The following is a 17,335-nucleotide window of genomic DNA, read 5'->3' as shown; positions in this document are numbered from 1 at the left end:
TTTGATCTATAATTGTATTTACTTTTTTTTTTTAATGTATGCACAGATAAAATCACTAATTCCCCCATTCCTCCCAATGTGAAATAAATTGGTGCATCTCCAGGATCCTGTGTTCAGATGTGCACAACACATATGGAGTTCTATGAGGCAGCTGTAGCAAACTGCTGAGTAGGTTTTACATACATCACAAAAAAACTAAACTAAAATCTCACAATATTATTCTATTCAACCATTCCTTCAAATACAAATCTATTTGACAAGATGTTGAACTGTGTCAGTCTATAAATAATGTCATGTAGACAAAGTAGCTCAGAGTTTAAAGTTTAAACCTAAAAGCAAATATTTGTAGAACTTAGTTATGATATCGTTAATACAGTCTGACTTCACAGTTACACACACCACATACTGGAATATCAGCATGTTCCTTATCAAATTAAAATCAGACATTTTGGCTGTAGAAACAAAGCAAATATAAGCAATTCCACGTGTTCTTTAAACGTGTTTATTAGCTAACTGATCGCTAAATCAATCAATTCATGCAGATTGATGATATGTTGCCTGACTAGTTTCCACACATGGATAATATTCATTTTATGCATTGTCTTCTGAGACGGGGCCGTGTTTATCTCCTCGTGTAAAATCCAAAACAGATGATAATACTGACCAGTTAAAAGCAGGTATTGTTTCAGTTTCATTGTATTTTAAAGACTTGACAGAAGCGACTGGGGAATCACTGACTGCAGGTTTATTTTTGGCTGCTAAATTACCAAAACAGACGGAAACTCATCAGGCTCCTTTTCTGTGAAACCAGCTCGTAGTTGAAGTTTAACGCAGAATTATTGCAAGTCTTTCTGCTTTTTAAAAATGAGTCAAATCTGAGCAGAATCTTATCAGTGCAAACTCCACGTTGCTAAGACTTGAGTCCAACTATTCTGACGTTGTGATGTTGACTCCATCAGATCAGGATGGTTAGAGCTTGTGGAGGTGAGCATTGCGTTCACTGTCCAGAGCCATAATAGCCTCAAACAGCTTATTTGTTTAAACTTCAACTCTACTGAGATGCATTTCATTCATTTAATTTGTTTTTAAAAGGTCTGTAGAGTTGAAATATTTGCGTCATTAATTTAACTGATTACTGGACTGATTTTTATCAGCGATGTGGTATAAAAAAAAAAAAACAACATCAATTGATATTTGTTTAATTGTGATAAATAATGGTTCTGACATCAGTCATGAAAGCAGTCCTGTTGTGACTTTTCCGTATCTGATGAATTGTTCGTATTTTCAGAGAGAGAGCCGCATCTGCTCGGCTTATTTTCATACAGCTGTAAACTGACAATCAGCCTAATAATTCTGGTTAAATGAGCAACAAACAGAACAATCACAGATCATTTGAATCAAATTCAAATAAAATTAGACAATCAAAACAAAGAAGAGAGTAGTTAATGCGTTTAGCGTTACATTATGTGGCTGAAAAACATTCCCTCGGCTCATCAACTGAAGCTTGATGTGGAGGGTCAAACAATGCAGAATACAACAGTTCATACTAAGCTCCTGACTGGGAAACATTATATCCTTACATTGTTTTATAAAAAGGCAAAAAGCAGCGAGATTCTCCAAGGTCATTGGCTACCGTAGCAGTCTTGTGAGGCACATTAGTCAGACAGAGCAGCGTGACACGATGTAGGGGAAAGCATGTAGCAGAAATGGCTGGAGAACAGCATTCCTCCATTACATTCTCCACAGATCTGTCCTCACTGAGGGACTGAACCCTGCTCACCCACAACCACAGGCCAGTGTCACTCACAGAGAGATTCACAGGAAAGGAAAGGCGTAAACTCAGACCAAAAGCACGACTTGTTAGACGTCAGAAGTTGTAAAAGTCGTCCCGACACCTCCGAGCCGCCTCAGATTGAGGAGTAATATTGTATGATTTGGACCTAAAAGGATGTGAGTGTTGCTGATTTCCTGCAGAGTTTGAAGGCTGCTGTCCGGAACTGCTTTTAGTCTCGGCAGTCTTTTTGCAGGCGACAGTATTTCTCCCTCAATTGTTTCATAATCTTGCGCGCGCTGAGCTTCCTCCTCCTCCTCCGCCTCCTCATGCCTTCTGGAAGTGTTTGAAGCAGACTGCTGTCTGTAATGAAGTCTAGCTCCTCTGAAGGTTTTATTCAACTTGAAATGAAATTTCATTTTTCTCTTCACTGTCACCAAATGCTGCTCAAAGGGAACAGTTGATTCTTTTTTTCCCCCCCATTTAAAGAGCCTCTAGATAACCTTTTGTTGCAACTGGGTGCTATAAAAAAAAAAAAAAAAAAAAAAAGAAATTTAATCATTTCTTCTCTTCTTTCATCTCTGAGGCGTTTCAGTAGATTTGGACTCCTTTAAGCTCTTCTGCTCCGTTTGTTTTGTCAGCAAATAAATAATGATCTTTAAAAGGAGAGTCTTTCATCTTTCTGCTGACTAAAATGAGCACAAAGAAAAAAGTAAAATGTTTTCACTGTTTTTTAATTTAGGACATTATTTTCAAGAACTTTCAAGTGCATTTGCACTTTTCAGCCACCTTTCCCGTGCCGTCTCCTGTATGTACCGTTTTCTTATCACCAGCCGCCGCTGGCTTGAAATTGGCTAATAATGAACACCAAGTCCAGTAAACAAGTTTAATAAACATTTTTAATTAACTGCACAGCATAGCACAATCTTTTATTTATTATTAAGAACCTGCAGCTTCTTTTTTTTTCATATTTCCTCATCTGGACAGGCTTTAAGGTAAAAGCATGAGTATGAGAAATGTAAAGTCCTCTGGGTGTGTGTGTGGTCATCCTTTTCATGATCACATTCATTAAAACAAGTCATTCCTAATATTTTGCACACACACACACACACTCGTTCACTAGCAGAGACATTTGTACAGTGAATGTTTTCCTGCAGGTTTTGACGCCAATAGCTACAGTTATGTCTTTATATAACCGCTTTGTGTTTTTGTTTATTCAAGTTTAAGATGTTTTCTGCAAAGATTCTTTACAGCTGAAGCAGCTGGTTGTTTGGGTTTCTGTTCAGGTTTTTAGTGTTCGGCTGTTGTCATCATTCTGCTTGCTGTGATGCTGAACAGGACAGGTTACATCATAAAATACAGAAATAAACGAAGCAGCTGTTCTGGGTTCAGTTCTACATCATTTAGCATCCCATGTAAAGCTCACAAAACTGTGGTTAATGGCTTGAACTGAATAAAGACGGCATGTAAGCACAATTACTTCAATTGTTTCTACTCATGACAAATGCAAGATACCAAAAACAAATTTTCATTGCTTAATTAACCACCGTTGTTGATAGTGACTATTTCTCACACAGCAGTTGTGTCTAATTAAATCAGTCTCTTCCAAAGCCCAAAGCAAAAAAAAGAAAAAAGCAAAAAAAAAAAGGGTCATTCTGTCTCTTTTACTGGCATGCAACATGGGAACAGCGAGCTGTGAGAACAAAATGTTAATGTCAAACAAACATCCTGTGAGGTTTATTCCTGTTCCGCTGTTTGGGAATGGTGGAAGATGCTGATTGAAAAAGCTGCTTCGAAATTACAGTACAGCAGAAAAATCGATACAAAAAGGAGGGGCGCAATAATCAAAACGCATTTACAAGTTCGACCAGTGTTCTCACAATTGCACGTTGAGAGGCGCGGCTGCACAGCTGCGCCGACCTTTTAAGCCGTTTATGCCAGTGCATAGATATTGGCATTAACATCCTCCTGCTTAAATGAGAAGTGCAAGCTAAGCCAACAACTGTGCTCGGTGAACTGTGCACCTTAGAGGTGAATTATATCACGCTGGATTACCCTTACCTTAATTTATCTGCGCCAGCTTTGTATCTGGAGACTCTGGCCATCAACAAGGGCAGGCAGACGGCATCCAGCCAGCGCTTCTCATACTTTGGTTCATTAGCTGAGGGCGGAGGGGGTGATGGAGCCTGTGAGGAATACATGAACAATGCAATGAGCTTCCAGCAAGCAGCATTAAGGCCTTTTGATCATTGAGGATGTAGCCTAGAAGCAGCACTTCCACCATTTAAAAGCACAAAGAGTTTCTTTCTTGACCTGGTTAATCAGCTCTACAGTATAGAAACATCAATATAAATGTTCTCTGATACGCAGGAGAGCCGACCTCGTAAGTCCTCTGTCTGATTACTGTAGGTTCATCTCACTGACTCCAGATACTAAGATTTTTCACCTCACAAACAAGGGCTGCTTTCCAGATGTGTTTTTCCAATTTAAAGTCAGCAATAGCAGCTCACATGCCTGCAGTGGTGGGAAGAACATAATTAAAGTCTTTAACAGAAATAAGGACGACATACAGGTTAATGACATCTTCTCCACCCGAGGGGTTCGAGTTGGAAGCTGCAGCAGAATATATACACGCTTGTCTTTAAAGTGGTGTTTGAGGTCCAGAAAAACAATCACACACACACACACACACACACACACACTCTTATGATGAACTCAGTCCAATAAAAACAGGGTCTAGTTGAACAGATGAAGTACTTTTTGTTCTATTTCTGTGAAAAGGTGATCAGGTATTAGCAACAGTACGTTTTATCCCTGCACAGCTGTGGATGTTGCTGCTATTTGTTATTTATATGAAGATTCAAAAATAAAACAAATAAAACTACAAGTAAATTTGTCAATTATAGAAATGCTAACTACAGAAAAAAAATTTTAAAAAAAACATTGAATAATAATAGCAAATATAAATTATATAAATTAAATAAATAAACAGAAATATAAGTAGTTTGTAGCAATAGGCATCAAGGGGATGAATGGTTTTGTTTTTGGTACCTTCATAGATGAAACCCATATTTGTCCTGCTGCGTAACGATGATCAGCTGAATCATCTCGACAATTTAACTTATAATCAGAAAGTTTATACTGTTCATTAATCAGACATTTTTATTGTAAGTCATACCATAAGCGCCTTTATGTGTAGTTTTACAGCAAAGTGTGAAAGAATCCCAGGATATTGTTTCCTTTTTTTTTTTTTTTTTTTTTTTTTTAGGTCAGTTTACTTGTTGGTCACGAAGACAAAAGATATGCTTGTAGAGTTGTGCAATGCAACATGGGATGGGGAGGGGGGGGGGGGGGGGGGGGCGTGTTTGCATGTGTGTATGAGTATGATTACATTTGTCCTTATGTTTGTTTGGTTTTTTTTTTTCGTTTGTTTTTATACATGCAAAACACTTTGCAATACTTCACGTATGAAAAGTGCAACACAGAGAAATTTTGATTTGATGTTTAAACTACAACAGGTCACACATCAGTTTCACATAAACCCAGCAGATATATTTAACCCTTTACGTGCTGGAGTTTCCCACAGAGGAGGCTACAGTCTGGCGTGGTAGCTGGAGATAAAGGCAATCTGTAAATGAGAAAAATTCAGTTTATGATGGGAGTACATTTACGAGTCCAGTGAGCATATTGAAACAAATTAAACGGCTGAAACGGTACCTCAGCATTCATATCTGGCGGTCTTAATCAGCATCCCCACAATCAGAACACCTGGCTGGATTGTCAGATCACATTTTCAGCATCCAGCTTGTGGTTGGAACAGATTAAGTATGCACACAGAAATGTGTCACGTTGTACTAGTGCAGTTCTTCAGAATCTAGTCTTGGCTGTGTTTTTTTTGTTTACACTAAAGTATGACAACGTCAACACATCTGCCTGAGGAAATCTGACCACAAGGCAAAGCTGACTTCAGTCCAATTCAGCTGGACTAAACGCACCCGGTAGGAAAACAGCCAAAGGTGGGACGGCTTGCCGCTTTTCTGTTTCTGTATACAATTGAAAATTGGATTTTTCAGCCGTGTTAGATTGTTGAACCCTTGAGCCCTGGAAAGTGTGATAGGCAGAAAGTCTTTCAGAGAAAGTGCAGTTCCTCGCAGGACAACCGAAGAAAAAAAAAACATGCAACCTGCAGCCGTGTGAGACGGAGGAATTGTTTAAACAGAAAACAATCCCAAAAACAAACAGCAGCATTTCCATAAACAGGTCTGCAAACATGACTTATAACCAAGTGTAATTCATACGTTATAACACAAATATCTGTTTTTCAGGGACAAAACAAATGCATGTCGTGACGTGTCAAACTGCAACGTAAGGCGGAGGCTTAACATTTTTTTCTTTTTAAAGGAAAAAAAAAATACCTTGGACATATAAAGGCCTGTGTAACTGCAGTGTATTAATACACTGGTGCTTTCTATGTGGTAATGAGCTTTAGAGAAAAGCTTAAGAAGTCACATTTGTAGCACATAAAATGTGTCCTGTAGCATGGAAATCAGCTTTTGTTTTATGAAAATTGGCTGTTATGGATTAATGTTGATAGTAACAGACTTTATATTACTACAGCAGGCACTTCAGAGCATTTCAGTATCACTAGAATCCCTCTTTATATCTGAATCTCCTTACAGCATGGGCAACTGATGTGCACGTTTCACGGTGGAGTTTACTTTCTGACTGTGTTTAGAGTATAACTGAAATTACATAATGCAAGAATGACGTTTTTTTTTTTTCTGTACAAGGAATAAAGAGTTGTCATGATGACTCAAATGCCACTTTCTGCCTTTATTTCATCCCATAAAAACTAAATTTTTTCCTCATACAAGTTTAATTCCTTCTGCAATTTCTCTGCACACTGAAATTCTATTACACCGTCCCATCCAGTGGGTTTAGGGAATAACTCGAGCCGTCTGCTACTGCAAAGTGGACTGCAGCATCAAATAACCACTGAAGCACTAAACTGGATTTCAGCTGGTTAAATTGGTGGACTAAACCTGCACCAGCAGCAGGTTGCAGCATCTGTTCCCAGGTTTAAGTTTGGCACGCACTCATTTGAAATCTTCTTATCTTAACTAAACATAAATCCACTGAAATGAAGAGGCTCTTTTCTATGATTAACATGAAAACAAATGAATAAAAACATGCTGAAATAACACAATAAGCTCTGTATATTCAAGTATATTCCCCTAGCTTCAGGATTTGGATGAAACCCACGTTTTTCTTCTTTTAAGTCTTTGCCATATTTAAAGCTGACTGCAGGATTAGTTTGGACAAGCTTTCAAATTTTCCAAACTACTTCTGGCTTTCCAACTTAAGTCCATGCTATTGTTGCATGAAGCCAAAGCAATACAACAAGGGTGATAAACAAGCACAATGTTTTTATAAGAAAAACATGTATTTCAATATGTGCATTTGGTGAAATTGGTTAAAGCCAGTGTACATCCAGACAACTGATGCAAGGGAAAAGTAGCAAAGAACTCCAAGATGTCCAGAAACCATCTAAATGTAGAAGAAACCGAAAGATTGAGTACATATTCACTGCAAAAACTCAGCCTTAAAAACAGGGAAAAAAATATACAAAAATTAGGTAAATGTTGCTTAACCCTCTGGGGACCAAGGGTATTGTAGAGAAATAAACCTGACTTTTTTTTTGTTTAAATGCTAATAAACACCACCTTTCAATGTCCCATAATGTCCTGCACCTTGGTTTTATTTTGAATTGAAATATCATAAACTTCTATGTAAATGAGGCTCCTTTGCTTAAAATAAAGAGTATTATAATTTGGTAGCATGACTAAAGGTACTGAATGGGACTGAAGCACTGCAGCTTTCCGAACTCACTGTCAGCTGCACACACAGTATCTGTTACCAAGTTATACATCTGTTACGACGCCGTCGTGTCGTTTATATTGAAATAAACTACTTGAGTAATGCAAATGTTTGTTTGAGCAATTACGCATGGTATGCGTGCGTAAAAGCTGTTGTTTTCATAATTTATCGGCCTTGTAAATACAGAAGGCAGCTATCCGACTGCTAATGACATCGATGCATCGTGATTGACACTGTTTGGAGGCGTTTCCTGAGGCATCATCGGCTCTGATTGGACAAACATGTCATGCGCCAAAGACAAAGGCTCTGATTGGAACACCTATTTTGACACAACACTGTATCACTTATGAATGGGCTACAGTGATGCCAGAACTACCGTCTGAAAGCCCGGAGTCTGATGTTTAATACGGGAAAAAAAGTAAGTTTCTATCTTTTATGGTTCAAAGGCTATGCTCGATTAAACACAACATGGTCCCTGGCATCGCCGACGTCCCCACAGTGTTAAAATAAGACAAACTATCTGCCAACAGAACAAGAAAACTTGGCTTGTCAAGACTTTCCAAAACAAGTAAAAATACTCTTAAAACAAGAGGAATTCTCTGACATAAAAACTAAGAATTATCTTACCTTTAAAAATTAAGCATATGTGTACCCAATTTAAGATTTTTAATCTTAGATTTCAGTGTTTGCAGTGCTTTAAAAAAAATAAAAAATAAAAAAATAAAATAAAAAAAAATAGAAAGAAAAACATCAGATGCTTGTCAGGTTGGACAAAGTAATCTTTCAGTCATATATTCAAATGCAGACATCAACACATCTTGTGAAGAGGTTCTGCAAAGCAACTCCGGCACAGCAGTGAATCTGAAATTCAGGCTGTAAATTACTTGTAATACAAACTATGAATAAAAACAGATTGTAATGAGATGCAAATCATTTAAATCTTATACAAGCAACGGAAAAACAGCATATGTTATGACAGAACTGTCACTTTCGTGGACATGTATTACATACCATGGCAAAACTGGGTAGGAGTATTTATTCCAGGGGTGCCCAAGTCTGGTCATGGAGAACTCCTGTTCTGCAACTTTTACATGCAACCCTTCCCCAACAGACCTGACTTAAAACAGCTGAATTCCCTCATGCACACGTCAGTCAGCTGGTCAGAGGCCTGGTAATGAGACAATCACTTGATTACGTTGTGTTGGAGAAGGGATGCATCTAAAACCTGCAGGATGGCAGCTCTTTGGACTGGACTTGAGCAAACCTGCTTAAAAAGACTGTTTAATTAAACAGCTAATTAAACCTTTACATCCAAGTTATCCTCCCACTCCTCTCCACAAAAGTGTGTCATATTTAGGATGAGACCAGCAGATGAAGCACGGCTGCTTTTCTCTAATCTACTGACCAGGGTCTAACTCTCACACCAGATGTAACTGGCCTTCTTTATTCTTTTGTTTAGTTTTTTAAGGTGTGTGTATGTGTTGAAGATAAGCATAGAAACAACTTCAAACACCAAGCACGGTTGTGGGTGGACAGTGGCTGTCAGTGGCCAAAATTCTTAGAGAAATAAAGATTTTTTCCATCCGATGGCCACAGATCCTGCAGCAACTGCACTACAGGTAAATACTTTATAATTAATGTACACCGTCTTCTTCTGTGTGCTTTTTAAGGTTTTATTTTCCCCAGAAGATGCTATAGTAGCCATGCAACAAAGCTCACAAGGTTCTCACTTTGCGCGAGCACACACACACGTTTTCAACAAACACATTGCAACAAAAATAATGGCACAAAAATGGCAGCTTCCAAGCAGGTGGAATCAAAGCAATTAGATATGAATGGCTGATTTTAATATAGTAAAAACAAGTTATTTTAGTAGAAGGAAGTGCACATATATAGCAACACAACTTTTGGCAATATACTATAATAGACCTTTTTTTATATAAAGTGCACCTTTGTTTCACAATGTTTGAATACAGAAATGATCCAGGAATGTTTTAAAAGGATTCTTTAACATTGTGCTTGGTGGAGGTTTCCGCTCTCCGAGTTTCTAGTTTCATATTTAACGAGCAGCTTCGTCCACGGCAGGGCGGGTCGTGCACTCGGCTGGGTCAGAGTGTTTTAAAATGTTCGTACTTTCTCACCACCTTAATCAGCTGTTTTATCAAAACAACCCGTTTTGCCGGCAACAGCAAACACACGGAAGCAGCAACTCGCTTTACGACGCCCACCTCAGATGTCCGACCAATCACACGATACTTCTCGCAGCTCTGCAAGAAAAAAAGTTCTGCCAGCCCGATGTGTCTAGAACTGTCTTCAAACACATTCGCGAGAACAAAATGACGTCATTTTCTTCTCGGAGCCTCAAGAACAAGAAAAAAGTTCTCGCTTCTCGTGGAGTATGGAACAGGCTTTACAACCCTGGTCGTATGAGTGGGTTCAATGAAAATATCGTAAACATTAAGTATGGTGGGTAAAAGCAAGAAATATAACTACATTTTGATGCAACTTCATGAGCATCCTCATGTATCAAGGTTGTATCAGGGTTGTACTCTTCCTGATCTCTGGAAAAAAGTAATATTCCTCAGATGTGTCCTCTTTGTACAATTGGTGTGATTTTTGCCTCAGAGTGAGAGAGAAAAATCAATAAGAATCTGTGTTCATGTTCCCTCCTTCCATTGGAATCAATACACTCAGGACTTGCTGCCAGCTGCCGACAGCTGATGGAGGGAAAAAGAAATGAAAATGCAGAAGTCTCTACAGTAGTTCATTTCTGATCAGCCCATGTTTACATAATGTTTTGAATTCACTTAAACTCCTTGGATTGGAATAATGGTCACAAATGGTGTTAGTCAGGTTAACGGAGCTGCAGATGAGTATCTACATGTGGGTCTAGATCGAAACTCATCAGGGGGATTGTAGCCAGGTTGATGGGTTTAGAGTTTCCACACAAAAGGTGGGATTTAAACAGTGTAATTGCGGAATTATACAGAGAAGGTATTTTTAATTAACAGCTTAGCATATAACAGGAATGCAGACACTTCTGACAGACAACTTTCTCAACAATTCTTTTAGAACTTCCAGAAATAAAATAATTCTGTGTGATCATTAATTGCAGAACTTGGTAAATACACTATTCAGTGTCATTGGGATCCCCCAATGGAAGGGTCCCAAAAAAGTGGAACAGTTCTGGTTGGATATTTTAGTACCTTTTCCGGTCGTTGCTTGTGGAAATGCAAAACTGAGCTGGATCCATTCATGGATGTGGAAATTATGTGGAGCAAAGTCTCCTGAGAAAACTAAAAAGGTGAATGAACACAAGCAGTTCATGTTCTACAGCAGAGATCCTCAATCCTGGCCCTCGAGGGCCGCTTTCCTGCAGGTTTTTGATGCAGCCCTGTTTTAACGCATCAGGCTTCTATTGAATAAATCCAACAGCAAATAATGTTCTGCACAATGAGTCGGGTGTGTTGAAGCAGGGGTAAACGGAAAACCTGCAGGATTGTGGCCCTCGAGGACCAGAGCTGGACACCCCTGGTGGAAAGGATATGCTGTACACTACCTCTGCAGGATCTACACTCCACTTGGTACCAAGAACTTCCAAAAAGACCATCAAAAAAGCCATCAAGTCCTCCATCGAGTAGAGGCTCTTGGTAGTTTTGAATAAAAATAAATAAATAAAAAACTTCTAGAAGTGGATCACTACTGCAGGGTCAAAAGTTGGGGAGTGATAAACCCCAGCAGGGTCCCCTGAGTGAGGGTGCAAAATGTTGCATGACCAAAAAACACCCAAAGATCTCAGTAATGTGTCCCACTGCATCTATGGACGTCATCTACCTACACATCAAAATGAGATTTGTGGCAAAGCAACAAAACACCTGACTGAAATATTACAGACGCCTTTTAAAGAAGCATTTATACTAAAAACCCTGCAGCACAATGTGTTGACAAAGCCTTTGATAACTGGAGGCTTCCACATTTAAATGCAAATCACGCTCCTCTTAATGAAGAACAGATGCATTACACAACATCTAATGAGCTCCACGCTTATGATTCAAATGAGTGAAGCTGAGTGAACATCAAACAGCAAATAATTTGCTCCAGGAATGATTATCTGTCGGATCAAAATCCCCAAGTCCCATCAAATAATCTGTAATGTAGCCCCATTATTACAACTACAGGGATGGTGCAGGTGTGTCTTCATCATGATACAAATAAATAATTACAACAATAATAACAAATGACCTGCCATCCACTGAGCTCAGAACAACTGAACAAGACAGAAGCGACAGAATCTCTCTGCAAAGCGAGTCCAGCACTGCTGCCGTTACATGTTGCATGCAGATCCTCAACAACTCTGCAAAAGTTGTAGCTACATTTCTAAAGAAATTATTATCCTTTGCCCCACTTATGTCAGCCGAGAACAAAATGTTTTAGTTAACTCTCAAGTGGAGGTCTTCAGGGAAGAGGTGGGGTGGCAGGAAATGGAACACTATCAGGCTGTCAGAGTGGATTACACTGACAGAGCACCTGCCTCGGTGGAGCTGCGAAACAGGAACTTAAGCCACAGTGCCGCTCTTGACATCAGCTACTCCTTCGTGGACGTGGCTGTTCAGAGGTGACACGAACCAAGAATAATTATTTGAAAGCCTCCTGAAGACAAAGCTCTGTGAATTCTAAGTCTCTACACAGGATTTTGTTTCTATATTGTATGAGCACTACTGTAAGGCAGTGTTTAGACACAGCTTTACTTTTGACCTGCATGCAATGTTTTAAGCGCTGCAATGAGGCACACAATATAAAGATCAACCTCATTTCCTAGCTATCAAAATGACATTTCACCCAAAAAAAAAAAAAAAAAAGTTTAAAAAGAGCATCTCAGAAATCAGCTGGTTTTCAAGTAAAGTTGCACAAATGTGAATATATTAAAAAAAATAAATACTCTGATGTGCTTAAATGAACCCAAACTTCTAAATCAATGCGGCACTTCTTCAATGCTTTATCTCGAAGTTAAGAATGTAATTCCGTGGATGTGATGATGTACAGAACTTTGACAGCCGTCATCAAAACAAACTAATGCAGTCAGTTTTCGCAGCAATCGGATTGGGAATTGGTCAGATGTACCAATGCGTATAAATCTAAAGCTATCAAATAATTTTTTTGTTTTGTTTCCAAGCAGCCAGACAGGTCTTGTGATATTTTAAAGTGTTTTTGGACTGTTCCCAAGCTTTCCAATGGTTTTTCAATGTTTTTCTTTGGACTTTAGCAACTTTTGTATTCATTTTTAGTCATGCGATGACTACATTTAGAAGGAAAAAACAAATGTAGTTATTCTGACGTGTTAACACTGACCTTTTAATCATTCAATATAAGAACAGTTCCTCATTCAATATAAACCAGAGTTGCGTCCACATCTACCAACAAAAGCTATTTTCAATTGCATGTCCAGTCAAACTTAGCGTGACACACTATTTGTTCCTGTGTCTTTAGTTGCATCTAGTGAATGTTCAGAAAAACATCACAGTTTCACAGTTTTTCCAAAACCTTGACATCTCAGTATGCTGTGCTGTCTGTCCTTAACTATTTGAGAAAAACAAACATGTAGGGACAAAAAGAATAAGTGTCAGGCTGAAAAAGCAAGCCTTTTTCAGTAGATAAAGCATGTGTGAAAGTGGAATACTACAGAAAAGGAAAATAAAAGACCAGCAAAGGCCTGACAAAGGATCTGAAAGATGGGGTTCGCCCTTAAGTTGATCATATACTTTTGCTCGGAGCTATATTAGAAGCGGCCTCAATGGAAGAGTTGCTGTCAAGGTGGAAATCTTATGGAAAGGGAACGAGGAGAAAAGGCTGAGGTACACCAGATGACTCAAGAACTGGACTGAAAAATCAGGTGCAACAGGTTTTATGGCCCGATGAATCCTCCAAAGAGGCAGAACCTCAACAATACCGAGGCAGGGTGGGATCATCTCGACAGAACAGAACAAAAGCAGCCACGGAAGAGATTTAAACGTCCTCCATGGAGCATGGAGAACTCCTCCTAAAGAATACTCCATCCTATAATCATGTGGCAAATTCTTTAATCCAAAGCAATTTACATGTAATAAGTGACCAATTAATCAAAGCGATTAACCTAACATGCGTGTCTTGTGGGTGGTCGGAAGCCGGAGTACCTGGAGAGAACGGGTACACGGCGAGACATGAAAACTCCACACAGAAAGACCACTGTTTACCAACCCCCCCACACACCTCTCTCTCTCTCTCTCTCTCTCTCACACACACACACACACACACACACACACACACACAGCAGAGGCTCAAACCAGCAACCTTCATGCTGTGAGGCCGCAGTGCTAACCACTAGGCCACCGTGCAGTCTAATAAAACTATGTTAAGTGCTCGCTTAATTAAATGCAGGTAATGAGTACCATAAGAGTGAATACTAGTTGATACATTTTACTTTAACCAAACTAATACTTTATTCTACAGCCATTTATCAGATGCTTTTATCCAAAGCAACTTACATATGAGAGTGAGAACAACACAAGCAAGAAATCAAACAGTTGAGGACATCATAGGTAGGTGCAAGTCCAACAGCTACGAGCCCAGTTGGAGGCAGGAGTTGCCAGGTAGTGATACATGCAACGATTTCGTTTTCTTTTTTTTATGTAATATGTTTTATTAAAAAACAGCCTTTTGTTGGAATTTACATAAAAGTCTTTACACATGGTGGAAAATGGTGTTAAAACTATCCTGCTGCAGTTTCTCTGTCCAACCATCTCTGCTTGCCTCCACTACTTTAACTTTCCCCTCATATCAAACAATTAAATGTGCTGGTATGAAGCCTAATGTGAGACTAAAACAAAGCAGCAATGTCTTTTCTGTCGCCCCACCATGCCCCTTGTGGCTGCAATGCATTTGGGTTCATTGGGTCTGTTGTCAGCGAAGAAATCGCAGCCTCTTCCTATCCCCACGTTCTCTCCCTGCGATTGTTGAGCATTTATGAAAAACTGTACGTCGGGGAAAAAAAGACAATTTCCATACATACTAGGATCTTGCATCCCATCAAGGACTTCCTGTTAATGCTGTAGACAGAATAAAACCTTTTGAAACAAGACCAAAGGAAATTGCCTGGATGTTTTTTATGATGCCTAAAATGGCTCGAGGTGATTTTTGTTTCTTCCGTTGGTGGATGCCATTAAGTTTATAGTTATGACAGCAGAAACCAGCACAGCCTTTAGGCTTGGCATTTGGCCTACGTTGTGACTCAAGAATATTAAAAGAAAGCTGAGAAAGTAATGTTCACAAGGAGATCCAACCTTATCTTCAAAAAATCATCTCACTTTCAACCTCTAAATGTCCAGACTTTTTAGACCTCAGCTTGGCTTGACAGTTGTAACCAAAGGGAGAACAAAGGGTCCCATACAGCCGCATTTGTGCAGGTTTTTGGCATCTTTGCTTCACTCCTGAACTCTGCACTCACATATACTTTATATTAATGCAGCTTAATTCCCAATAAAGCTCCTCTCATTCATGTATTCCTCTGGATTCTTTTGTCAGGCAGCAGAACAAATTAATTCCAACTGAAAATAAGCACTGAATTATCCAACAAAAACAATCACAGATACAACCTGCAAACTAAGCCCATCTATAGATTTAAGCTAGAAGAACCCAGCGTAACATATGATACATTCAGTTTCTGAGACGTTCGGCAGCAATCTATGGTACAATCTTTGTTTAAAATCCTGTGGAACACAATAAGATTTGGCTCTTTAACTCTTTCATGGACACCAAAAAGTAGAACATATACTGTATAAATGTTGAACTATCACATGGTAAAATGTAAATATCCATAAAAGGGACTAATAAAAAAAATTGGACTTATAAGAACATTTTTAGGTGGGTTGGGTCTTTATGGGTGAAACCATTCAGAGGAAAACGAAAAGCTGGATTTTAAAACATCAGCTTCCAAGTAAAAAAAACAAACTAGAAAAGCAGTCAGAGCCCAAGTCTCCACCAAACAGCTCATTTCTAACCTTATTTTAATTTCCAGGCTAGGTCATAGTATTACATCCATTTTATATGGATACGCTCCTAGTTAAGCTTATCATGAATCAGCAGTGTCTTGGCGACGTTGTGCTGTTTGTTGCATGTTTATATCTTCATTTGATCCCTTGCAGTGATGAAAAGTCCAAAGATTGTGTAACTTTTCCTGTTCTGGATGGTTGAATGCAGAATTCTGCCAGGATCCGGATCTAACTTGATATCTTTTGGAACTTCTCCTGACCATTCATTGTTGAGTTACATCCATAATGGCCCTACCTGGCAGTGATAATCCTTTTAAAAATTTACAGATAGCGATGTGGAGCACTGCCAAAATTTAATGGAAGACCCATTCTGTGACAAAATATCATGAAAATCTGTGTGGTAGTTTCTTCAGAAAGCTGCTAACAGGCAAATAAAGGCAAAAACAAATCCTGCGCCACATACTTTGTGAAGGCGGCAAGGCTGCGCCATGCATGAAAGGTGGAAATGTCCCCCGTACATCACTTTGGAAGGTTTCTTTTAAGAGATTTTATCAAAAACAAAAGCAAAAAAAAAAAAAAAAGATAAATCTTATCAATTCCCTGAAATCCCTCAATATATTTAATTGAATTTTTTTTTTATTTAAATGGTAAATGGACTTGTACTTGCAGCTGAAGTTTTGTATTTAGTCATCTCCTTATTTCCATTTATGTTTATTTCAGTTAATTTCAATGAAAATTTTTATGCACATTTATTTATAACCAATCCACCATTTATACAGCACATTATAAAACTACTGTATTTTTTACATTTTTTTAAATCTATTACCTCTGGACAAATATTACAAGTCACCCTAAAGGACAAAAACTAAATATGAAATCAGAACATTAAATTAATGCAAGTTTATCCAAGTCATTACTGACAACTAAAGCAGATGACCACACAGTTCATTTCATATTTAAACATGGTCACTGACAGGTCATGGGGACAGTCTCATGAGGGACCTACTTATTCAGATGCGGTATCCGTCTTTTTTTCTCACATTTGGGGAAATAAGGTACACTATATTTGCATTGTTCTTGCTCGAGGTTTCAAATTATAACAAACAATGTCAAATTATTCTCTACACTGCACTGGAAATTAACCCAACTTAACAAGCAGTCACACCAAGAACAAAAAAACCCACCAAGAGTCCTTATTAGCAAGTTAAAAACCTTTTATGACATGAGCCAAAAGTCTCCAGGGCCCAGCTTTTCCCATCTTCTGTTTCTTACTACGAAACCTTTATCTCAGACACAACCAGAAACAGCACATCTGAGTTGTTGAGTCAAACAGAATCTTTCCATTTGCACAGGTAGGTTGTCCATCAAGCTCTGTTGTTTACCTCAGATAAACTATGTGCACAAGGCGGAAACTGAAGGTATTGCAAAGCACGAGGGATTTGCTGCCTTATCCAGCACCTGCGAGGGATTTAAATGGAAACACTTTAAATCTTGATTATCAGTAAAAGGTTAAAATGGCCACCTGCTGTCTTTCATGCCTTGTGAATCATTTGTGAAACGAGAAGCCAGCCATGCTGCCTTAAAGGCCACTTTTTCCATTATTGATCAACATTAATATGCAGTTTTATGAAACGTAATTTAAAACTGCAAAATACTGACTTGG

At 38.7% G+C, this 17,335-nt stretch overlaps 1 protein-coding gene across 1 annotated transcript in view; it reads right to left on the bottom strand.

Moving 5' to 3' along the window:
- sntg2 (syntrophin, gamma 2) overlaps positions 1-17,335 on the bottom strand; it is a gene marked incomplete at both ends in the record, with an annotated part of 123,905 nt that overhangs the window by 58,677 nt on the left and 47,893 nt on the right. Inside the window, one exon of the mRNA XM_079262502.1 lies at positions 3,833-3,957. Coding sequence (XP_079118628.1) covers positions 3,833-3,957 — 125 coding nt within the window. The remainder of the gene's footprint in view (positions 1-3,832; positions 3,958-17,335) is intronic.

This window comes from Telmatherina bonti (assembly GCF_933228915.1).
Source record: "Telmatherina bonti genome assembly, chromosome: 22".
NCBI classification, from domain to species: Eukaryota; Metazoa; Chordata; class Actinopteri; order Atheriniformes; family Telmatherinidae; genus Telmatherina; species Telmatherina bonti.
Note: the sequence above shows the minus strand (reverse complement) of the source record. Positions and strands in the feature narration are given on the sequence as shown.